The sequence below is a fragment of the Odocoileus virginianus genome, chromosome 1, assembly GCF_023699985.2.
Source record: "Odocoileus virginianus isolate 20LAN1187 ecotype Illinois chromosome 1, Ovbor_1.2, whole genome shotgun sequence".
NCBI classification, from domain to species: Eukaryota; Metazoa; Chordata; class Mammalia; order Artiodactyla; family Cervidae; genus Odocoileus; species Odocoileus virginianus.
Window position 1 is genome coordinate 68,570,875 of NC_069674.1, and position 18,284 is coordinate 68,589,158.

General features: G+C 47.7%; 1 protein-coding gene across 11 annotated transcripts in view; it reads left to right on the plus strand.

The window, feature by feature from the left end:
- Positions 1 to 18,284, plus strand: part of ATXN7L1 (ataxin 7 like 1) — a 251,977-nt gene that overhangs the window by 228,263 nt on the left and 5,430 nt on the right. For 9 of the 11 annotated variants that reach the window (XM_020888568.2, XM_020888569.2, XM_020888570.2 and 6 more), the window contains 4 exons: positions 7,283 to 7,478; positions 11,067 to 11,188; positions 12,650 to 12,955; positions 15,405 to 16,344. In XM_020888568.2, the coding sequence (XP_020744227.2) occupies positions 7,283 to 7,478; positions 11,067 to 11,188; positions 12,650 to 12,955; positions 15,405 to 16,344 (1,564 nt within the window). The remainder of the gene's footprint in view (positions 1 to 7,282; positions 7,479 to 11,066; positions 11,189 to 12,649; positions 12,956 to 15,404; positions 16,345 to 18,284) is intronic. The other 2 variants (XM_020888578.2, XM_020888573.2) reach the window with 1 other exon arrangement.

The following is an 18,284-nucleotide window of genomic DNA, read 5'->3' on the forward strand; positions in this document are numbered from 1 at the left end:
AGTTGTGGAACATAGACTTAGGTGCTCCATGGCGTGTGGGATCTTCCTGGACCAGGGATCAAATCCATGTCTCCTGCACTGGCAGGTGGATTCTTTACCACTGAGCTGCCAGGGAAGCCGCTGAAAATTCTCTCTTATTATACACTGCTCCATCAATTTTGACCGATGCAGGCACTTCACACCCAAGCAGTGGTACCTGGCTTCGCAGTGAAACCAGGGACAGCCGTTAAAAAATGAAAACAGGCAACCTTAAGAGCTGCTTCTTTCTGTTTCTTTTTGTTTTAATTTTCAGGGGAATATTTGTCAACAGAGAAATGCCAGGTGTTTATTTTCTTTTAGGGAAACAGAAGAAAGAGAGAGGGTGAGGTTAATCAGCAAAAAGAATGTCTCTGAAAGGAAAGGGGAGGCCAAGGAGCACGTTACAAATGTTGGTAAGAGAATAGTTTTTGAGGATGCTTTTCAAGGCACCAGAAGACTCAGGGGTGAACTCTGTTCCAAAGTTAGTGGGAAATAACATTCTCTTTCAATTGTTTTAGGTTCAAACCAGACCCCATGCTATCAGAGATCGAAAAGGCATGATCAGAAGTTAATGTACTCACATAAGACTTAAAACCATTATTTCCCTCATACTGATGATATAATAGATATTTCAGTCATACTCATTATCTATAATTGGCCAAAAGAATGGCTCGTGAGTGGAATTATGGTAATCCTGTCCCAGTTGTGAATTTCTCTTGTAGGAAATGCTAACAGTGTGTGCATTTACTTCTTAAACATCATTTTGGTAACCTTGAAAATATTCCACTTCTCATATTTTTGAGTTGCAACCCATTCTTGTAAGGGGTTTCTAAAAGGAACTTGAGCCTAGGATTAGAAGACTGAAAGTCAACTAGCAAGGGTTGGAATAGGATTGGATAGTGCAGTAATCGACTCCTTGTCTGCTGACTAAATGAACGTGCTCATGCCTCTCTGGCCTCAAGCTGCTCATCTGTCAAATGGAGCTAAGGAAAATTAAGTGAGAGTATCAAGCTCATAATAAGCACTTAGTTGACGGTAGCTGGTAGGAAGGGCCGTGGTAGTCAGTGGGAAAGCAGTGGGAGCCAGTGAAGGCCTCGGCAAGACCTGGTTTCCATTCACCCATCCTCCTGGCCTCTGTCCCTCAACCTGGGGGCCCTTGGATAACATACCTGTATGATCTACTTTCCTGCCCCCAACTCTAAGGAAACACCTTGCTTTCCCCACAGAGCCCAAGGGCTGTGGATAACCAGGCCAGCCAAAGCCATCAGGACTCTTTGCAAAGGCAGGGGGAGGTGCAGAGGGTTGAGCTGGGCTCTAACAAGCCAGGCTTTGGCCCTCAGGAGGGAGAAAAGGTCAGCTGTGGAGGTCAATGCTGACAAGGTCTGGGCACCTTCCCCTCTGTCTCATAGATGAACACACATCTCACCCTAAAGTATAAAATGGCAAACACCAATGAATCTCAGACTGACAAAGGCAGCGGGGAAAGAGGCAGAAGGTCCTAGAAACCTGAGAAGGGGCAGAGGTGAGTCTGCAGTGAAAGCTGCTTCAGTTCATGACTCATTAATAGTATAATCACCAAAGTGGAAACCATTTCTCTCCTTGACAGGTTTGTCCCTGGGCTTTTCCTACCCATTTCTCAGTAGTTCAGGCTTTAAAGTCAAGCAGACAGACCAAGTCTCATTTCCACTTTTTATTAGCTTGGCAACCAGTGTCCTCATCTGAGAAATGTAGGTCATAGTTACACACGCCTAAGGCAGTGGGTAGCTCTGATGAGAAAATATATGTGACGTGCCTACACATATCATGTGTGTGTGTTCTCAGTCGTGTCCCACTGTTTGTGACCCCACGGACTGTAGCCCACCAGGCTCCTCTGTCCATGGAATTTTCCAGGCAAGAATACCGGATGAATTGCCATTTCCTACTCCAGGGGATCTTCCTGACCCAGGTATCGAACCGTCATCTCTTGTGTCTCCTACATTGTCAGGCTGATTCTTTACCACTAGGGACTCAGTTAAGGTCAGTTTCCTTCGTGCTCTTCCCCAAAGCACTCGACTGATGCTCCTGCTTTCTCAGAGTGGTGGGGTGGGGACTTTAAGTTTCCCTGAGGGGAATTGGACAGGGACCCTTATCATATGCACTGTCTTTAGACCAGATTGGTAAGTGGAGAGGGAAGGTGTGATGTAGTGCTGAGGAAGAAAGGTTGGACAGCAGTTTAACACACATGCAAGACTTTTTCCGCACTTTCTCATGGCCAGTAGCCCTATTTCCCGTCACCCTCACCAACCCTTGGCTTTTCAGAGACACAGGCTGCTTCCAGCACACTCCATCCCTCCAAGTTCCACCCTGGAGGGCAGCAGTCAGAGCTGGAAGGAGGTCTTGAAAGCATCCACTACTCCGTCATTGACAGGAGGGTGCCCACACCCTGAGTGACACAGGCCTGGAAAGGAAAAGATTCAGAGCCCCCTCTTCGTACATGGGCACACATATGCCTGGCATCCTTCCTTCATGTTTCTCTCTTTGCTCTCAGAGCTGCTTCTGCTCTGGAACTTGCAGTTTTCATGCTCCATGAATCTCCATGATTCTCCTTCCCTCGCCTCCTCTCTTTTGTCTGGCAACTGGAATTTACTAATTTTTTTTTTCCTTTTTGGCCATGCCTCATGGCATGTGGGATCTTAGTTCCCTGACCAACGATCAGACCCATGCTTCCTGCAGTGCAAGCATGGAGGTTTAACCCCTGGACCACCAGGGAAGTCCCAGAACTTACTACTGAGTGTTTCAACCACTAGAAAAGGGTTTTTTTCTTTTTAGAAATATATATATATTTTTATATTTGTTAACTCTTTTATTTTTATTTATTTTATTTTTGGCTGCACTGGGTCTTCTTGTTGCTTCCAGAAGGCTTTCTGTAGTCACAGCAAACCAGGGCTGCTCTTGTTGCTGAGCATGGGCTCTAGGCATGACAGCTTCAGTAGTTGGGGCATGTGGGTTCAGCAGTTGTGACTTGAGGGGCTTAGTTGCCCTCGACATGTGGGATCTTCCCTGACCGGGGATCAAACCTGTGTCCCCTGCATTTTGTAGGCAGATTCTTAACCACTAGACTACCATGGAAGCCCCCAGATGTTTTTTTTTTCTTAATGAAACTTAATTTTTTCGTGTTGGAGAAGACTCTTGAGAGTCCCTTGGAGTACACAAAGATCAAACCAGTCCATCCTAAAGGAAATCAGTCCTGAATATTCATTGGAAGGACTGATGCTGAAGCTGAAACTCCGATACTTTGGCCACCTGATGCGAAGAACTGACTCATTGGAAAGACCCTGATGCTGGGAAAGATTGAAGGCAGGAGGAGAAGGGGAGGACAGAAGATGAGATGGTTTGATGGCATCACTGACTCAATGGATATGAATTTGAGCAAGCTCTGAGAGCTGATGGTAGACAGGGAACCCTGGCATGCTACAGTTCATGGGGTCACAAAGAGCTGGACATGACTGAGCGACTGAACTGAACTGAATATAGACATGTTGTTCAAAAACCAAATAGTCCTAAAAAAGAGTGAAAAACAGTAATTCCTGCCATCCTGGGGCTCACTTTACCCTTTCTGGGTTAGATCGCCCTTTTCCTGGGGCTCCTTGCTGCCTCCTCTCTTGGTTTGCTCCTTTATTTGACGAAGTGTTTTCTCCATTAGCGTCCTGTGAAAAGGGACATGGGAAGTCAATTTTTAGAATCCTTATAAATTAAAAAAAAAGTTTTTATAAAATAAAAATGTTTTTATTCTACTCTCACACAGCTGCAGCAGCACACTTAATTGATCATCTCCCTGAATATGTAAGTGGGTTGAAAACTATTTCCTTACAGAATTTTGAGAGCAGTTAACTTGGCGTCAAAGATTTTTATTGAGAAGTTCAGTATCATTCTGATTCCATTTTTGATTTCTGAAGCATGGGGCTCTGAAAGTTCCCAGGGATCACCCTTGATATAGGTCTTTTTTCATTCATTGTACTGGGGACCCAGTAGATCCTTTAAATCTGGAAACACCTGTTTCTGGGATATTTTCTATTACATCCTAAATAATTTTATTCCTGCTATTAGCTTTATTCTCTTTAACCTCCTATCAGCTGGGTGTTGGACTTTTTGCTCTGATCTTTTCATTCTCTTACCCTTTTGTCCTGTTTTCTCTCAATCTCTTGTTCCATTGTCTAAAAGAATTTTTTTTACTTTACCTTTAAAACTGTATATCAAATAATTTATGATTTGCTTGTTATATTTTAGGATCTGGTTCTGATTTTTACTTTTTCTTTTTTTTTTTGATGGCACCATGTGACATGCAGGACCCTCGTTCTCTGACTAGGGGAACATTGCCCTCTGCAATGGAAGTGTGGATTCTTAACCATTGGACTGCCAAGGAAGTCACCAGGATCCAATTCTTTTTATCTGATTGCTTTTTATAATATCCTACAAGATACCATCTTTTGCAGAAGTGATACCATTCTGATATCTCTGAAGATAGGCTTCTTGGTTTTCTTTCTTTTTCTCTATCTTCATTTCCCCCAGGTTTGTTTCATCTATGTGTTTATGTTTTTGATGCTTGGTTGGTCAGCCTAATGTTGGAGATTGTTTCAGGAATGTTTGGTGATTTCTAACCATTCATTTTAAAAGAAAGACTCTAATAAGCTGATTAGGTCTGTGTGTGGGACTGTCAACTATAAGGTCATCACATCACCAGTCAGCCTTTTGTTGATATTTATGCAAAGTGTGGAAGCCTTTTCTCTGCGACCATTAAGTTTCCCAAGGGAAGAATCCTGCCTGCTGATGTGCTGGGCAGTAGGCATTCCGGGAGTGCCAGTTAAGGATCTGACCAGGGACAGCCCACAGTCCCCTTTTTCTAGCCCTGTGCTCCCTCCTAGTCTCTGCTGGTGGCCCCCTGTCTAGAATCTCAGTTCATTTTCTCTGAGAGTTGATTGGAGGGTGAGCGGGCAGGTGGGGCAGTGCTAAGTCATCTGGCTATGTGAGGAGTGATGACCTGTGGGTCCAACAACCCAATATCAAGCCTTTCAGCTCTCCGGCTATTTTCAGTCCTCACCTCATCTGTGACTTTTGCAGCTCGAGCTGCTCACGGTGCCCTGCTTATCAGGGTTCTGTGGTAGCTCAGCTTCTTTCCCATTAGTTAACATTCTCCAGCTACAGTCTGTCTCCTGCAAACAGGGTAAAATCTCTTGTTTACACTTGTTGGGACACTTCAAGTGCAAGTAACAAAAAACCTTGCTTACTAACCACTTCAGTAACTAGGAAATTTCTTACTGCTGGTGACAGGAAGTCCAGAGGTGAACGGGCACCAGACCCCAGAGATCAGGGCTTGGCTGTCCTTCTCTGCCCTTTTATTCCACCCTCTTTAGTCTTTCGGCTCCATCTTCAAAGTCTGTAGCAAGATGGCTGCAGCACATCCAGAAGAAGCAAGGTCCAGATGAAGATGGAAACCAGCTGTTCTTTGCAAAGAAAAATCTTTTTTAGTGGCATTAAGGAGCTTGTGGTGCAGCCATCACTACCATGCATCTCCAGAACTTTTTCATCATTCAGTCCTGAAACTCTGTACCATTAAACACTTAAGTCCCCATTCCCAGCACCTGGTATAACCACCGTTCTACTTTCTGCCTCTGAATTTCACTGTTGTAGATACCTTGTTTAAGTGGAGTCATACAATAGTTGTCCTTTGTGACTGGCTTATTTCACTTAGCATAATGTCTTCAAGGTTCATCCATGCTGTAGCATATACCAGAATTTCCTTCCCTTTTGAGACTTACCTAATATTCCATTGTATGGACATACCATGTTTTCTTTATCCATTCATCAATCAATTTTTTTTCCACCTTTGTGGCTTTGTTTTTATGTGACTGTGCTTTGGGGATCAGGTTTGAACTCAGGTATTTGACAGCTAGAAAGATTTCAAACAACAAAGTGTCCAAGGTGAAAATGAGGGAGAGAAGAGAGGTATATGAGTAAAAGCCCCTTCATGTTACTTGAAGGGGCAGCTTTCAAAACAGAATGCAGAAAACCTTTCTTTGTGGTTTTTTTTTGAAGATCCTGAGGATTTCCCTAGCAGTCCAGTGGTTAAACTTTGCCTTCCAATGCCGGGACTGTGGGTTCAATCACTGGTCATGCGGGAGCTAAGAATCCCATCCACCTGCCTCACGGCCTAAAAACCAAAACATAAAACAATATTGTAACAAATTCCATAAAGTCTTTAAAAATGGCCCACATCAAAAAAAAAAAAAAAAAATCCGATTTTTTTTTTTTTTCTCTAAAACTTCTTTTTCTCCCTGACTGTCTCCCTGGTCAATCAAAACAACTAACAACAAAAACAACTAACAACTAGCTTTGACCGTTCTTCTGACTCTTCTCCTGATGCGGAGGTGTGTTTTCTTTTGTTTCGCACTGCTTAGAAAGCCTTGGTACTGCCTCTTACTGTGACACTGCTTTTCTATAAGCTTAGCCATGACTGGGATGAGATCTGTTGGATTGTTTATACACATGGAATTAATTCGCTCCTTCATTGAGAAACATATTTCTTCAACACCTACTGTTGAGTCAGCCATGCCAATCTGTGGGTCTAGTGGCTTGTCAAAAATTAAATAGAAACATTCACCCTCAGAAGATACAATTAAACTACATGTGACTTGATATTAAGAAACAGGCTTGGCTTCAGGGTGAGGAAATTGTGGTCCCATCTGGGACAAAACATTTTTTCATGTAGGTATGGGAACAACGTCATAAAGTCATAGTTCAGTAGCTGTGTTTGTAAGGCTGTCTTTCGTCATCACTGACATTTTGTTGACTGATTTGAGCTTGTTTATCTGGTTGATCTTCCCGTCGCCGTCTGCTTTCAGAGAGAAGCAACTGCAGGGCAAGTGTAAATTCCTTACATGCAAATGAATGAATAGTTGTAGCTGAATTCATAGATGACTAGTTTTAAGTTGAATTAATTCTCTGCCACACGAGTTTGTCTTTTGTATTTTCTATTCTGCTTACACTGTTGGAGTTTTCCTTGGTGCCTGCATTCAGGCAGGGCAGAGTCTCAGCTCCACCCGATCGCGTAGAGCGCTGGTCGCTGCCTCTCCTCTCAGCCTGAATTTTTCCCTTGTGCAGGTCTGTCATCGACCTGCCTTCCTTAATGTATGGGGAAGGCTAATTGGTCTGATTCTGAGCTCCGTGAAACTGGGTGGGTCTGTTTCCCTCAGAAAAGTTTATTCTGTTTGCTTTCTCTTGCCCTTAGACCATCTTCTGCAAATAGCATCAGCAGCAGCACGTCTTCAAATCACAGTGGCTACACTCCGGAACCCCCTCTGCCCCCAGTTGGAGGTGACCTCACCAGCCGGCTGTCAAGTGATGAAGGGGAGATGGACGGAACCGATGAATCCGAGAAGCTATTAGACTGTCATTTCTCTGCCCACCACCCCAGACCTCTTGCGGTAGGCCTCTTTCTGTTTCCATCCCGGCATTTCTCTCTCCCCACGCTTTGTGGTGTTTAGGGGACTGCATACTCCGATAGCATCCTTCCTAAGCAGAGGCCTCCAGGACAGTGTTTTTTGAAAGGGCTTTCCCTGAGGTTGAATGATTGCCTTAGAAATCCCCTTGAAAATCACAGAAGGAAAGGTGAGGGCACCCAGCTGATCATAATCCTTTAAGCACCTGAGTATTTATGCTGCACCTTGAAGTGATCATGCTTGAGAAACAGTGTTCATAGAAGACCACTGGGGAGCTGACCTTCCTGCCTTGCCCATCTGAAAGGCAGCCTCTGATTTCAAGAATCAGTCTGGCTCACCTGCTTTGGGAACTGTCTGTCTGAGCAATGTGCCAGGTGCCAGCCCTGGCTGGTTTTCTTCCCTGTTGGTTCTGAGTTTTATTGTTCTTAGGAGGTGTGACCATATGGCACAAAACTTGTGTGTGTGTGTGTGTGTGTGTGTGTGTGTGTGTGTGTGTATGTGTATGTGTAGGAAAGAAGGAAGCATTTCATGTCAGCATGATAGCAGGTTAATGAAAAGGTCAGTTTCTCCCCAGTTCCTTGGAAGAGTCCACTTTAACAATTCAGAAGGTCATTGAAATCCAGGTGGGAGGTATAAGGAAGCATCAGCTGGAAGCTTGTTTATGTTGGCCCTGTGAGCACTTAAAAAAGGAATGCCTGATGCTACCATCAACAGAGCCGAATTCAGGGAGGCCAGAAACATGGGACCCCATAGCTGCTTTGCTCTGGTCCCAGCATGAAGCCTTCAAGGTTAGCTCTGACTGTCCCGGGATCGCATGAACTATGTAGGTGAAATCAACCCTGCATCAGGAGAGGGACTCCCTGCCCAATTCTACCAGTGTGCTTCACCAACAGCTTGAGACTTAACCTCTCGGCTAGTACAGAAACAGGGACGATTAGGAATGCCTCTGACTGTCAGTAATAGAAAACTCAAGTCATACCGTATATGCGCATCAGCCATTTACTTGTCTTATATAGCACGAATTCTAGAGGTGAGTGGTTCGAGGCTTGTTTCTGCATCTCTTCAGTGTCATATTGCGGAGGGAGAATTCCCCAACCCTTTTTGCCATTCATGCACAGTCTGGATATGTCGGCTCCGGCTCCAACGTCACATCCTCACCAAGTCGCATTCTACAAAGTGGGGAAAGGGACCAACAGGAAGGGGGTCTTCCTCTAAGATGCTCTTATGTCATTTCTTAGGGAAGAAGATGTTCCTATGAGCCCTCCCAGCAGACCTTCTCTTCCATCCACCAGAAGTAGGTCACATACCCACCCCTATACCAATCAGTGGCAAAGGATGGGCTTGTAGGAACACAGGATGGGGCTTCCTAGGTGGCTCAGTGGTAAAGAAAATGCCTGCCAATGCAAGAAATGCAGGTTTGATCCCTGGGTCAGGAAGATCCCCTGGAGAAGGAAATGTTAACCCATTCCAGTGTTTTTACCTGGAGAATCCCATGGATGGAGGAGCCTGGCAGGCTACAGTCCATGGGGTCACAAAGAGTCAGACATGACTTAGCAACTAAAACAGCACACAGGATGAGCCCAACCATGATTCATCCCAAGGTTCTGGGAAGAAACCCACCTTTCCTGCTCACTGCTCAATGACTGATATCAGAACAAAAGCATGATTCTCTCAGCCAGGAAAAAACAGGGAGAGCTGGAGGGTAAGATGGTAGTTGAGCTTGGCAACTAGTAGGGTCTGCCACAGTGGCCCATGCTGCAAGGAGCTACAGCCCTGCCTGGGACACCATATGCAATTAAGAACAGGAGCCTCTGGGGCACTGAGCCTTGCATCTCTATTGAACTAGAGACGTAGGTAGCGCAGACAGTTAAGAGGCCTCCAGCTTCCAAGTCTGAAAGTGAGACAGGGCTCTCTACCAGAAGGCCAGACTCTGGAGCACATCAACATCTCTGTCCAAATGACACGCTGCCAAGCTATAGTGGATTAGCTCAACTTGGAGCCTGGCAGATTTGTGTGCCCTTCATGTTTTGCTGATTTAAATGGAAAGGCCATGGATTTGTTTCTTTGCTTTGTCCTTTCTTTCATGGCCAACTGATACATTAAATCAATTTTTGTAATGAACCCTCATTTGGGGTGTCTTTAGCAAGGAGACGAAAGAAGAAAAAATGTCTGGACCTGGACCAGTGCCTATATGTTGTTGGGGACCAGCTTCCATGTGGGAGAACTCCCTTTGTATGTTTTCTGGCTTGGCCAGTAAGCACTTAATGTGCGGAAAAGAGTTTTTCATCAGGAGTACCAGATTTGATGGGTGGCAAGACTTTAGTGCAACCCCCGCCCACGGACCCCCAAACATAAGCAGAAACAAAACAAAGGGAAGGTCTTGCATTTCCTCCTGAGAACTGTTCCAAAGACTGGTTCCAGGAAGCGTTTGTGGAATGAGTGCCAGCCCAGCACTGTGTCTGGGACGGAGTCCAGGGAGCTGCTGGGAGAGGCCTGGGGGAAGGAGAGGAGCTGCATTTGAGTTATAGAGTCACTCGCAAACTTGCCTGAGCTCTGACCAGCCAAATGTCACCTTCTTGCATTTCCGTCTGCTGGCCTTCTGGGTGTCCTAACATCATCATCAAATGACATTTATTAACCATCTAACTGCTCATGTTTCAGCCCTATGTTTAAAGTGTGAGTTCACTCTGAATACTTTGTAGGACCATATCTCTATAGTCCATCCTTTAGCCTAAATCCCTACTAGCCTCATATTGAGGAGGGAGAAGAAGAGAATGGGGGTCTCTGGCCTTTAGACACTTGTAGTCATCAAGACCACCACAGGAGCATTCAGTGTCACGTAGAGCAGCCACGTAGCTGTTCCCAGGTGGAAGGTGCTGAAGTGTGCATAGGGCTTTGTGGGAGTTCAGAGTGGCAAGGTAAGTCAGACGAATGCGACTGGAAAGGTGAGTCTTCATTCAGGCCCTGAGGGAGAGGAGAACTGGACACAGCCCAGAGAAGAGGGGAGAAGCAGCAGGAGAGTGAGCTCAGCGGCGGTGGCCATGTCCCAGGCAGCCTGGCCGTGCTGATGGGAGGGGAGATGAGGCTGACACCAGGAGAGGAAGGGAAGTGGCTCTGTTGACAACAGACAGGAAAGGTATGATCCGTCAACAGGAGAACCTTAGAACCAGCTGTTGCCATTACTGTGATGGGAAGCAGGGAAGCCTGGCTTCCTTGAGAAGATGGCTGATGTGACCGGCCCGTGGTGCTGAAAAACCATCCTGGCTACTGTTGCTGTTGGTTTGTTTATTTTTTCAACTGAAAGTGCTGGCTCAGTCCCTGCGATAGAGGAGGTAATCCTCAGTGCCACAGACGATTGAATGTCACTATTGTTGACTCACCCTGTGAGGTTCTGCAGAAAATCTGGGAGCTCACACAGAAATATTTTTGGCTTCGGTACTATTTGCTTCTTTATTTTGAGGAAAACTATACCCCTGTGTGTTTTTATGTAAATGTTATTTGTCTCTGTGTGGCTTGTATTAGCTTATTAACCTGTAATCAAAGTTAAAAATGTGGTTTTTTTCCCCCTCACAGTTTTGCTCATTTGGGAGTCGCCTCATGGGACGAGGGTACTATGTGTTTGATAGAAGATGGGATCGTTTTCGATTCGCACTAAACTCCATGGTAGAAAAACACTTGAATTCACAGATGTGGAAGTAAGTGAGCAGTTTTTGTGCAATATGAGATGAGCTGCCCCACAACCCTCTGAACCCCAGTTTTCTAAATGAATGTCCCTAGTTGGCTTTTTGTTGAATGAAATGATTCTGAAATCAGAATTCATGATTAATTCTTGACCGTCAGCCCCCTTTGGTGGCTTGCCTGTAGTTTTTCAGAGACAACTACGATGTGTGGTGTGTTTTATCTTCTTTGGAGATATCTTTTATGTTGGTAATCTTCTAAGTAAATGGAAAGGTATAAGACCTTGTTTATTTAAGTGTTAAAGGGCCTTTTTGCCATGACTAAGACTATCTAAGGATATAAGAATATGCTTCTGTTTGTAATGTTAATGCTAGAAATTGATACTAAAACTTTCATAATGGTTATTGACCAATTTGCAATTGTTTAATGTCCTATGAAAAACTATGCAGCGTGGCCAAACAGGGCAGATCCAAGACCATGTTGCCAAGTTGGTTAAGCTTGTCTTTGGCCCTTCCCACATCCCTAGGACTCTCTCCTCACCTCTCTACATACTTCTCTCTACCCTAAACCGAACTTACGTCCCATTTCTCTATGGTCCTTTTATTCTCCAACACCTCTCAATGTATTTACATTTTAATAGATTCATAGAAAGGGAAAAAGCCTTCTTGACTTAGGGAAATGCAATGCTGTTGTACAGAGTGATACGCTAGGTCCTCTCAAAGCACAGCACCTAAGGAACTGCCGTTCTGGACACTTGGTAATGCCAGGCTGACCCCCTGGCGATCTCCAGCCGCCCCCAACCCCTGCAAAGGTGAGCTTTTAAGATCTCATCATCTGTAGAATCATGGATCCCTCAGCTCTAGGCCCAGATGGTCCAGGAAAGCCAACATCAAACCGCTCAGCCTGCCCAGCGAAGCCCAGGAAAGGCTGGGAAGGCATTCCTGAGAAACAGTACTAGGTCCTAGGGTAGGATGGGAAGAGCATTCGAAACCTGCCCACTCCCAGGTCGCCTCCTCTCTCCCAGACAGTGATGGCCCCTCAGCCCCTATTCACCACGACGCCCTGAGAGCTTCCAGGACTTCTAGAAGTAAGCCCCACCGTGTGTGCTGTAAGCTCTCCACGCAGACTTAGGATGACACGCCGACACTTCTTGTGACGTAGGAAAGGGCCACAAGAGAAGCTTATGGTTTCTTCTCACTTCAGTGACTGCCCAGTGTGTCTCAAGGGCACCCGTTTTCTACCTGTGTCCTTTCTGAGCGGCACCCTAGAGGCTGCATGCGGGGTTCCCATACCCCTGGTGTCAGGCGACTGAACCCTGTGCACGGGTCCCCCAGCATGGCAGCTGGCCCTGGTGACCCGCAGCTCTGCTCTCCTGTGTTGTGGAAGTGTTGGTCCCGGACACGTGGAAGGAATGTGTTGATCTGTATTTCGCTGCCTGGTGTCCTGTCAGCTCAAGTCCATATTCCTTTCCTCCTCAGGCACAGAAACCCGAGCCACAGGGCATCAGGTCCCTCCCCCCTTTTCAGGACTTGCCTAACAAATCTGCTGTCACTGAGCAACATTGGGGCTGCCTGGGTGTCAACTCTGGAGAGCGTAGCACCCCGCTGCCCTCTCAACCTCGCTGCCCAAACCCCAGGCCCCGACGGGCCCGAACCTGGAGGGATGGCAGCCGATGGGGGCGTGGAAGACATTAGGAAGAAAAGGAACGGCCAAGACTCTTTTTTCTTTAACAAGCATTTAACTCTGCATCAGGAGACGCCAACACAGTATTCTCTTTCAGCCAGGTCAGCATCTGGATCTCCGTGCCAGCCGGCAGGGGAGGATGGGCACTGTAATTTATTCGCATCTGGGGGCTTTTGTATGGGACTTCCCTAGGCCAGCGTGCAAAGCTGCAACTGGGACACAGCCCACCAAGCTGAAATCCACTGCCTTTTGGCCCCTGAAAAGCACATGAACTGTCTAGCATGGGGGAAGGGGTTCCCAGGGACAGTGAGCTGCCACACGCCCCTCGCCCTGTTTCGCCCCCTGCCCCTTCGCCCCTCCTGCCTCTGCTGTCCACTTAAGATGAGTGGGGGGAGGAGGGGAAGAGGTAGAAGGTATGCAGAAAAATAGCGCCCATCCCAGTGCTGAGTGTCAGCCAGGGCAGGCGGAGGACTTCAGCTCTGGTCAGCACAGGCTGAAACCTGAGTGTAGACTCTGTAATGGGGAAATGCCGGATCAGGACGCTCAGATGGATCCCACTTATGGTCATCGATTGGGGCCCTCTCTAAATGAGCCATCTGGTATTTGTAAATAACTTTTTATTACAAGTAACTGCCAGAACTCTGCCCATATGGACTCCTACCCATATTTTAGCTGGTACAAAACTTGAGTGAAGGAAAGATTGAGTGGGATGCCTGGAGAACCACAGGAGGCAGCAGCCAGCAGAGACAATGTGGTGTGCGGACATTGCACCCTCTGAGAAATGGGCCCTGGTGCTGTTAGAGAGGGGTGGTGCAGTGCCAGACAGTTCTAAGGGTGTCTTTAGGCCTTTCTCATCTGATTTATGGGAGTCCTTGGCTGGCATGCTTTGTTGTATTGCTGCTGAGAATTCATCTGCTCACCCATCCACCACCCACCCATCCATCCATTCATTCAGTCATTCATTCATTGCAACAAGTACTATTAATGGAGCCCTTGTTTAGTGTTGATAGCATCTTTTACTCTCCTTAGGCTTGAGAGAAAATAGATTTTTCAAACACCATTATGGCCACGCTGAGTTTGGTGACATTTTTCTCCTATATTTGATCTCAGTCTGATGATCTCAAGGACACTGCACTTGTGTATTCGAGGATCCCCCTGGATCCCACCCTAGAGATGGAAGCCATGGGCCTCACCAAATTGCAGGCAGAAAATGAAATCCTCGGAGAGAGCAAGGCTAGGAGAGGCATGTCCCCCTCAGCGGGGCCTCTTTCCAGAGTTCCCTGACTTGTCCTGCTGCTGAAGGGAGGCACCGTCTCACACCTGCCCACCTTCAAGTGCTGCTTTCCAAGAGGCAGAGCTAGTTCCTAATTTCTGGGGATCCCCAGCTACATGGAAAATGACTTCCAGTAGAAACAGGGAGGGGTGAGCAAGGCGAGAAACAGGAAAGAACCTGTTTGAAAATCTGCACCTGGCTCCTAAGATCAGTGTCCTGTCTCCTGAGGTCTGTATCCTTTCCTGAAAAGTCAGGGACATGGTGACCCCGAGCCCCCATACTCCTCCGGGTCCCCAGAGTGGTAGCAGCATGCACCAAGGCCACGGCTTGGAAGCAGAAGCTGTTCCATCATGAGTCAGAAGATGGAGTTTACGGGGAGACTCCCTGGGCGACCCTCTACCTGCTGCTGGCCTGGGCTCCACAGAGTGTAGGAGGCAGAGAGTTTTTTCCCAGGTACCCCCCACTCCAGCTTTCAGGAAGGGCCCCCCCCCATTCATGTGTTCTCCTGCATCTACCTTCAGAACAAACTAGAAATTCCCGATCCCCTTCTCTGGATCTACGAGGGTTCTTCTACCTTCCCCACTTCTTAACCCGAGGACAGGAAGACCTGCTGAAGAGCAGCCATACCCCAGTGATAGCTCCTGAGTGAGTGGGGAGGCGGAGCGGGGTGAAGAGGAACAAATGTAGCAGCGCCTCTCTACAGGGTAGCCAGAGACTGTAGACAGCGCATGCAGGGGCAGGCTGGCCTGTGAGGAGGGGGGGGACTCCAGTCAAGAGCAGGGTGTGGAGGCAGGGCGGGCAGAGGCTGCAGGGGCATGGGGGGATGTTCTGGCCCCCATGTGCAGGTGGCACAGCCCCGTCCTCACCCTTCTTCAAGCCAGGACCTAAGTGTGAAATGACCACCTCTCATTAAAAATCACCTTCATCACTGCCAGGGGCAAGAAAGCGGGGGGATACTGTTGGGGCAATTTCTATTCTAATTAACATTCGCCTTTTATTCGGGAACCCAAATCAGCCATTATCCAATAGCCAAGCATGGAGAAAAGGATCTGAAAACCTGAAAGTGATTAAAACTAGTTTGCCGGATGTTGCAATGGGGGGAATCCATAGGGAAGGGCCATAAATCAGATTTCGCCATCCTTCAAGGCTTCATTTTCCATAGTCTGGTTTCCACCAGGGTTTTCTCTGTAGCCCTGATGCTCACACTTAATCGAGCTTCTGGAGCAATGCAAAGCCTATTTCTCACTGTTTCTCTTTCACTCTTCTCTCACGTTTAGGAAGATCCCTCCTGCGGCAGATAGCCCCATGCCCTCGCCAGCAGCCCACCTCACCACCCCTGTTCCAGCATCCGTTTTACAGCCTTTCAGCAACCCCAGTGCTGTATATCTTCCTTCAGCTCCCATCAGCTCGAGACTCACCTCTTCTTACATAATGACATCAGCCATGCTCTCAAATGCAGCTTTTGTGACATCGCCGGACCCGAGCGCCCTCATGTCACACACCACAGCTTTCCCTCATGTGGCCGCAACCCTCAGCATCATGGACTCAACCTTCAAGGCCCCACCCGCCGTGTCCCCGATACCAGCCGTCATCGCTTCCCCATCCCACAAGCCATCCAAAACCAAAACCAGCAAATCCTCAAAAGTCAAAGACCTGTCCGCCCGTAGCGACGAGTCTCCAAGTAACAAAAAGAGGAAGCCGCAGTCTTCGACTTCCTCCTCTTCCTCCTCATTACCCCTGCAGACATCCCTCGCCTCCCCATTGTCAGGGCCCCACAAAAAGAACTGTGTTTTGAATGCCAGTTCCGCTTTGAACTCCTATCAGGCGGCCCCTCCCTATAACAGTCTGTCTGTGCACAACTCAAACAATGGGGTGAGCCCACTCAGTGCCAAACTGGAGCCCTCAGGACGGACCTCGCTGCCTGGCGGCCCCACGGACCTAGTGAGACACGTGGGCTCTGGGGGCGGCAGCAGTGACTCCTGTCCCCTCTCTGTGCCCTCCCTTGCAGGGGACCTCTCTCTGGCCTCACACAATGCTGTGTCTTCTCTGCCCCTCTCTTTTGACAAATCAGAAGGAAAAAAGCGTAAGAACTCAAGTTCTAGTAGCAAAGCCTGTAAAATCACTAAAATGCCTGGAATGAATAGCGTTCACAGAAAGAACCCGCCCAGCCTTCTTGCTCCGGTGCCCGATCCTGTTAACAGCACCTCCTCTCGGCAGGTAAGGGACCCGTCCTTCCAGGAGCCTCCTGGCACTGCGCAGGGAGGGGGGTTGGGGAAGCGGCAGTGCCCCCCGACTTAGCCAAGTGGTCCAGACAGGTGGCCCAGATAGGTAACACAGGCATGAGTCCCCTCCTTGATCTCCCTCTAGGTGATTCCACCCCTTGTTCTGAGAGAAGGTTATGTAACAAACACTTTCTACAGTACCCACTACGTGCTAGGTGCTATTCTGAGTGCTATATGACTATCACCTCATTTAATCCTCACAGCCCAGCACAGCTGATGCTGTTCTAATCACCACTGTACAGATGAGCAGACTAAGGCATAGAGAGATTCTGAGCTCCCCACCTCACTCTATTGCCAGTCTGGATGATTTCACTGAAGAGTTCTGTTGCCAAGCAGTTTGATCTAGTGGCATCCCCTTAGGAAGAACCCGGGGCAGGTTACATGATGACCTGGGTCCCACCTTGGGGGGTGCTATGCTTCTCACTTGACCAGGCTCCCTACTCCTAAGATAACTCTTTATTTCCTGAAGTAACACTGCAGCTCACACCACCTGGCACTGAAGTGTTCAAGGCCACTACACACAGATGAGGGTGTCGTGAAGGAAGCTGGGGGGATGGGATGTGGCCCATGAAGAACACATGTTTCTTCCCTGGAGCCCCGTTCCATCTTCAAGTCTCTCCCTTCTTCTCCGGCCGGGATTGCTGTTTAGGAAACCCTCCCGTCCAACTCTGGTGTCATTATTGTGTAGAGGAAGGAGCGAGAGGTAGGGAGGGGCTGCCTGGGGTCTCTGCGAGCTGAGGCCAGTGGGGGGGACCTCGCCGGACAGTGTGCATGGACTGCAGCAGCAGCCCCAGGCTGACAGAATTCAGTGGGCCCCAGCCCTGTCTGGGAGTGAGGGCTTTGGCGGCATGAGAGGCAGTTGTTTAAAAGATGTTTTTATGGTTTTCATCATCTTTGTGTGAGATTTGTGAAAACCTCATGAAGAGAAACTCTCGAGGGGGATTCACAAAACACAAGCAAACATGCTAGAAAAGCAATTTTGGATCTCAAGGGCCAAACAAGCTGCAACCCAAGGCCAAGTCTGCAAGGGGTACATAGGGCCCTATGTCTCATCAGGGCCCAGACAGTTGCACACATCTGCATTTGCAGGGGTGCTGGGGAGAGGGACCAGCACCCACCGGGCACCCCCACCCTGAAACTAATAACTGCTCGTTCTTGCCACCTCCAGGTCTCAGGATGGAAGGCAGATCCAGGGCTTCTTAAACTTGAATGTGCACATGAATCACCAGGGGATTCTCAATAAAGTGCACATTCTGAGTCAGCAGGTTTGGGGTGAAGCCTGAGAGTCTGCATTTCTGACAGACACCAGGCATTGCCACTGCACTGGTGTGCTGGCCACAGACTGAGCAGCAAGGCTATAGTGCCACCTGTTTTCAATGAAGTTCTAGCAGCTAACCGTTAACTTATGGCCTGGACTCTGGTCCAAGCCCTTCACATATTCTTTAATCTTCACCTGTTATTACCCCCATTTTACAGATAAGTAAACCAAGGCACAGAAAGGTTAAATAATGTGCCCAAAGTCACACAGCAAGTAAATTAGGGCTGGGATTTACACCCAGGCAGTTTGCCTCTGGAGTCTGGACTTGTCATCTCTGTCTCTATTGATGGAGTATCTCTGTATGGGTGGAGTGCCTCTGTCTCAAGTAAATGTGGTACTGTTGATTCTTTGATGTGCAGGACCATATGAAATGGTTTGTAAGCATGCTGAATTAGTCAAAACCAGTGGTGAAAGGAGCAGACAAGCCTCCATCAGATAGAGTGCTCATCAGGAGGGAAATCAAAAAGAGTGGATGAATGTAATGGCTGCCTTGGAGCCAGTCAGTGTTGGTTCTCTATTGCAGCTGATATCTGGGTGCTTGTCACCAGGCCATTAAG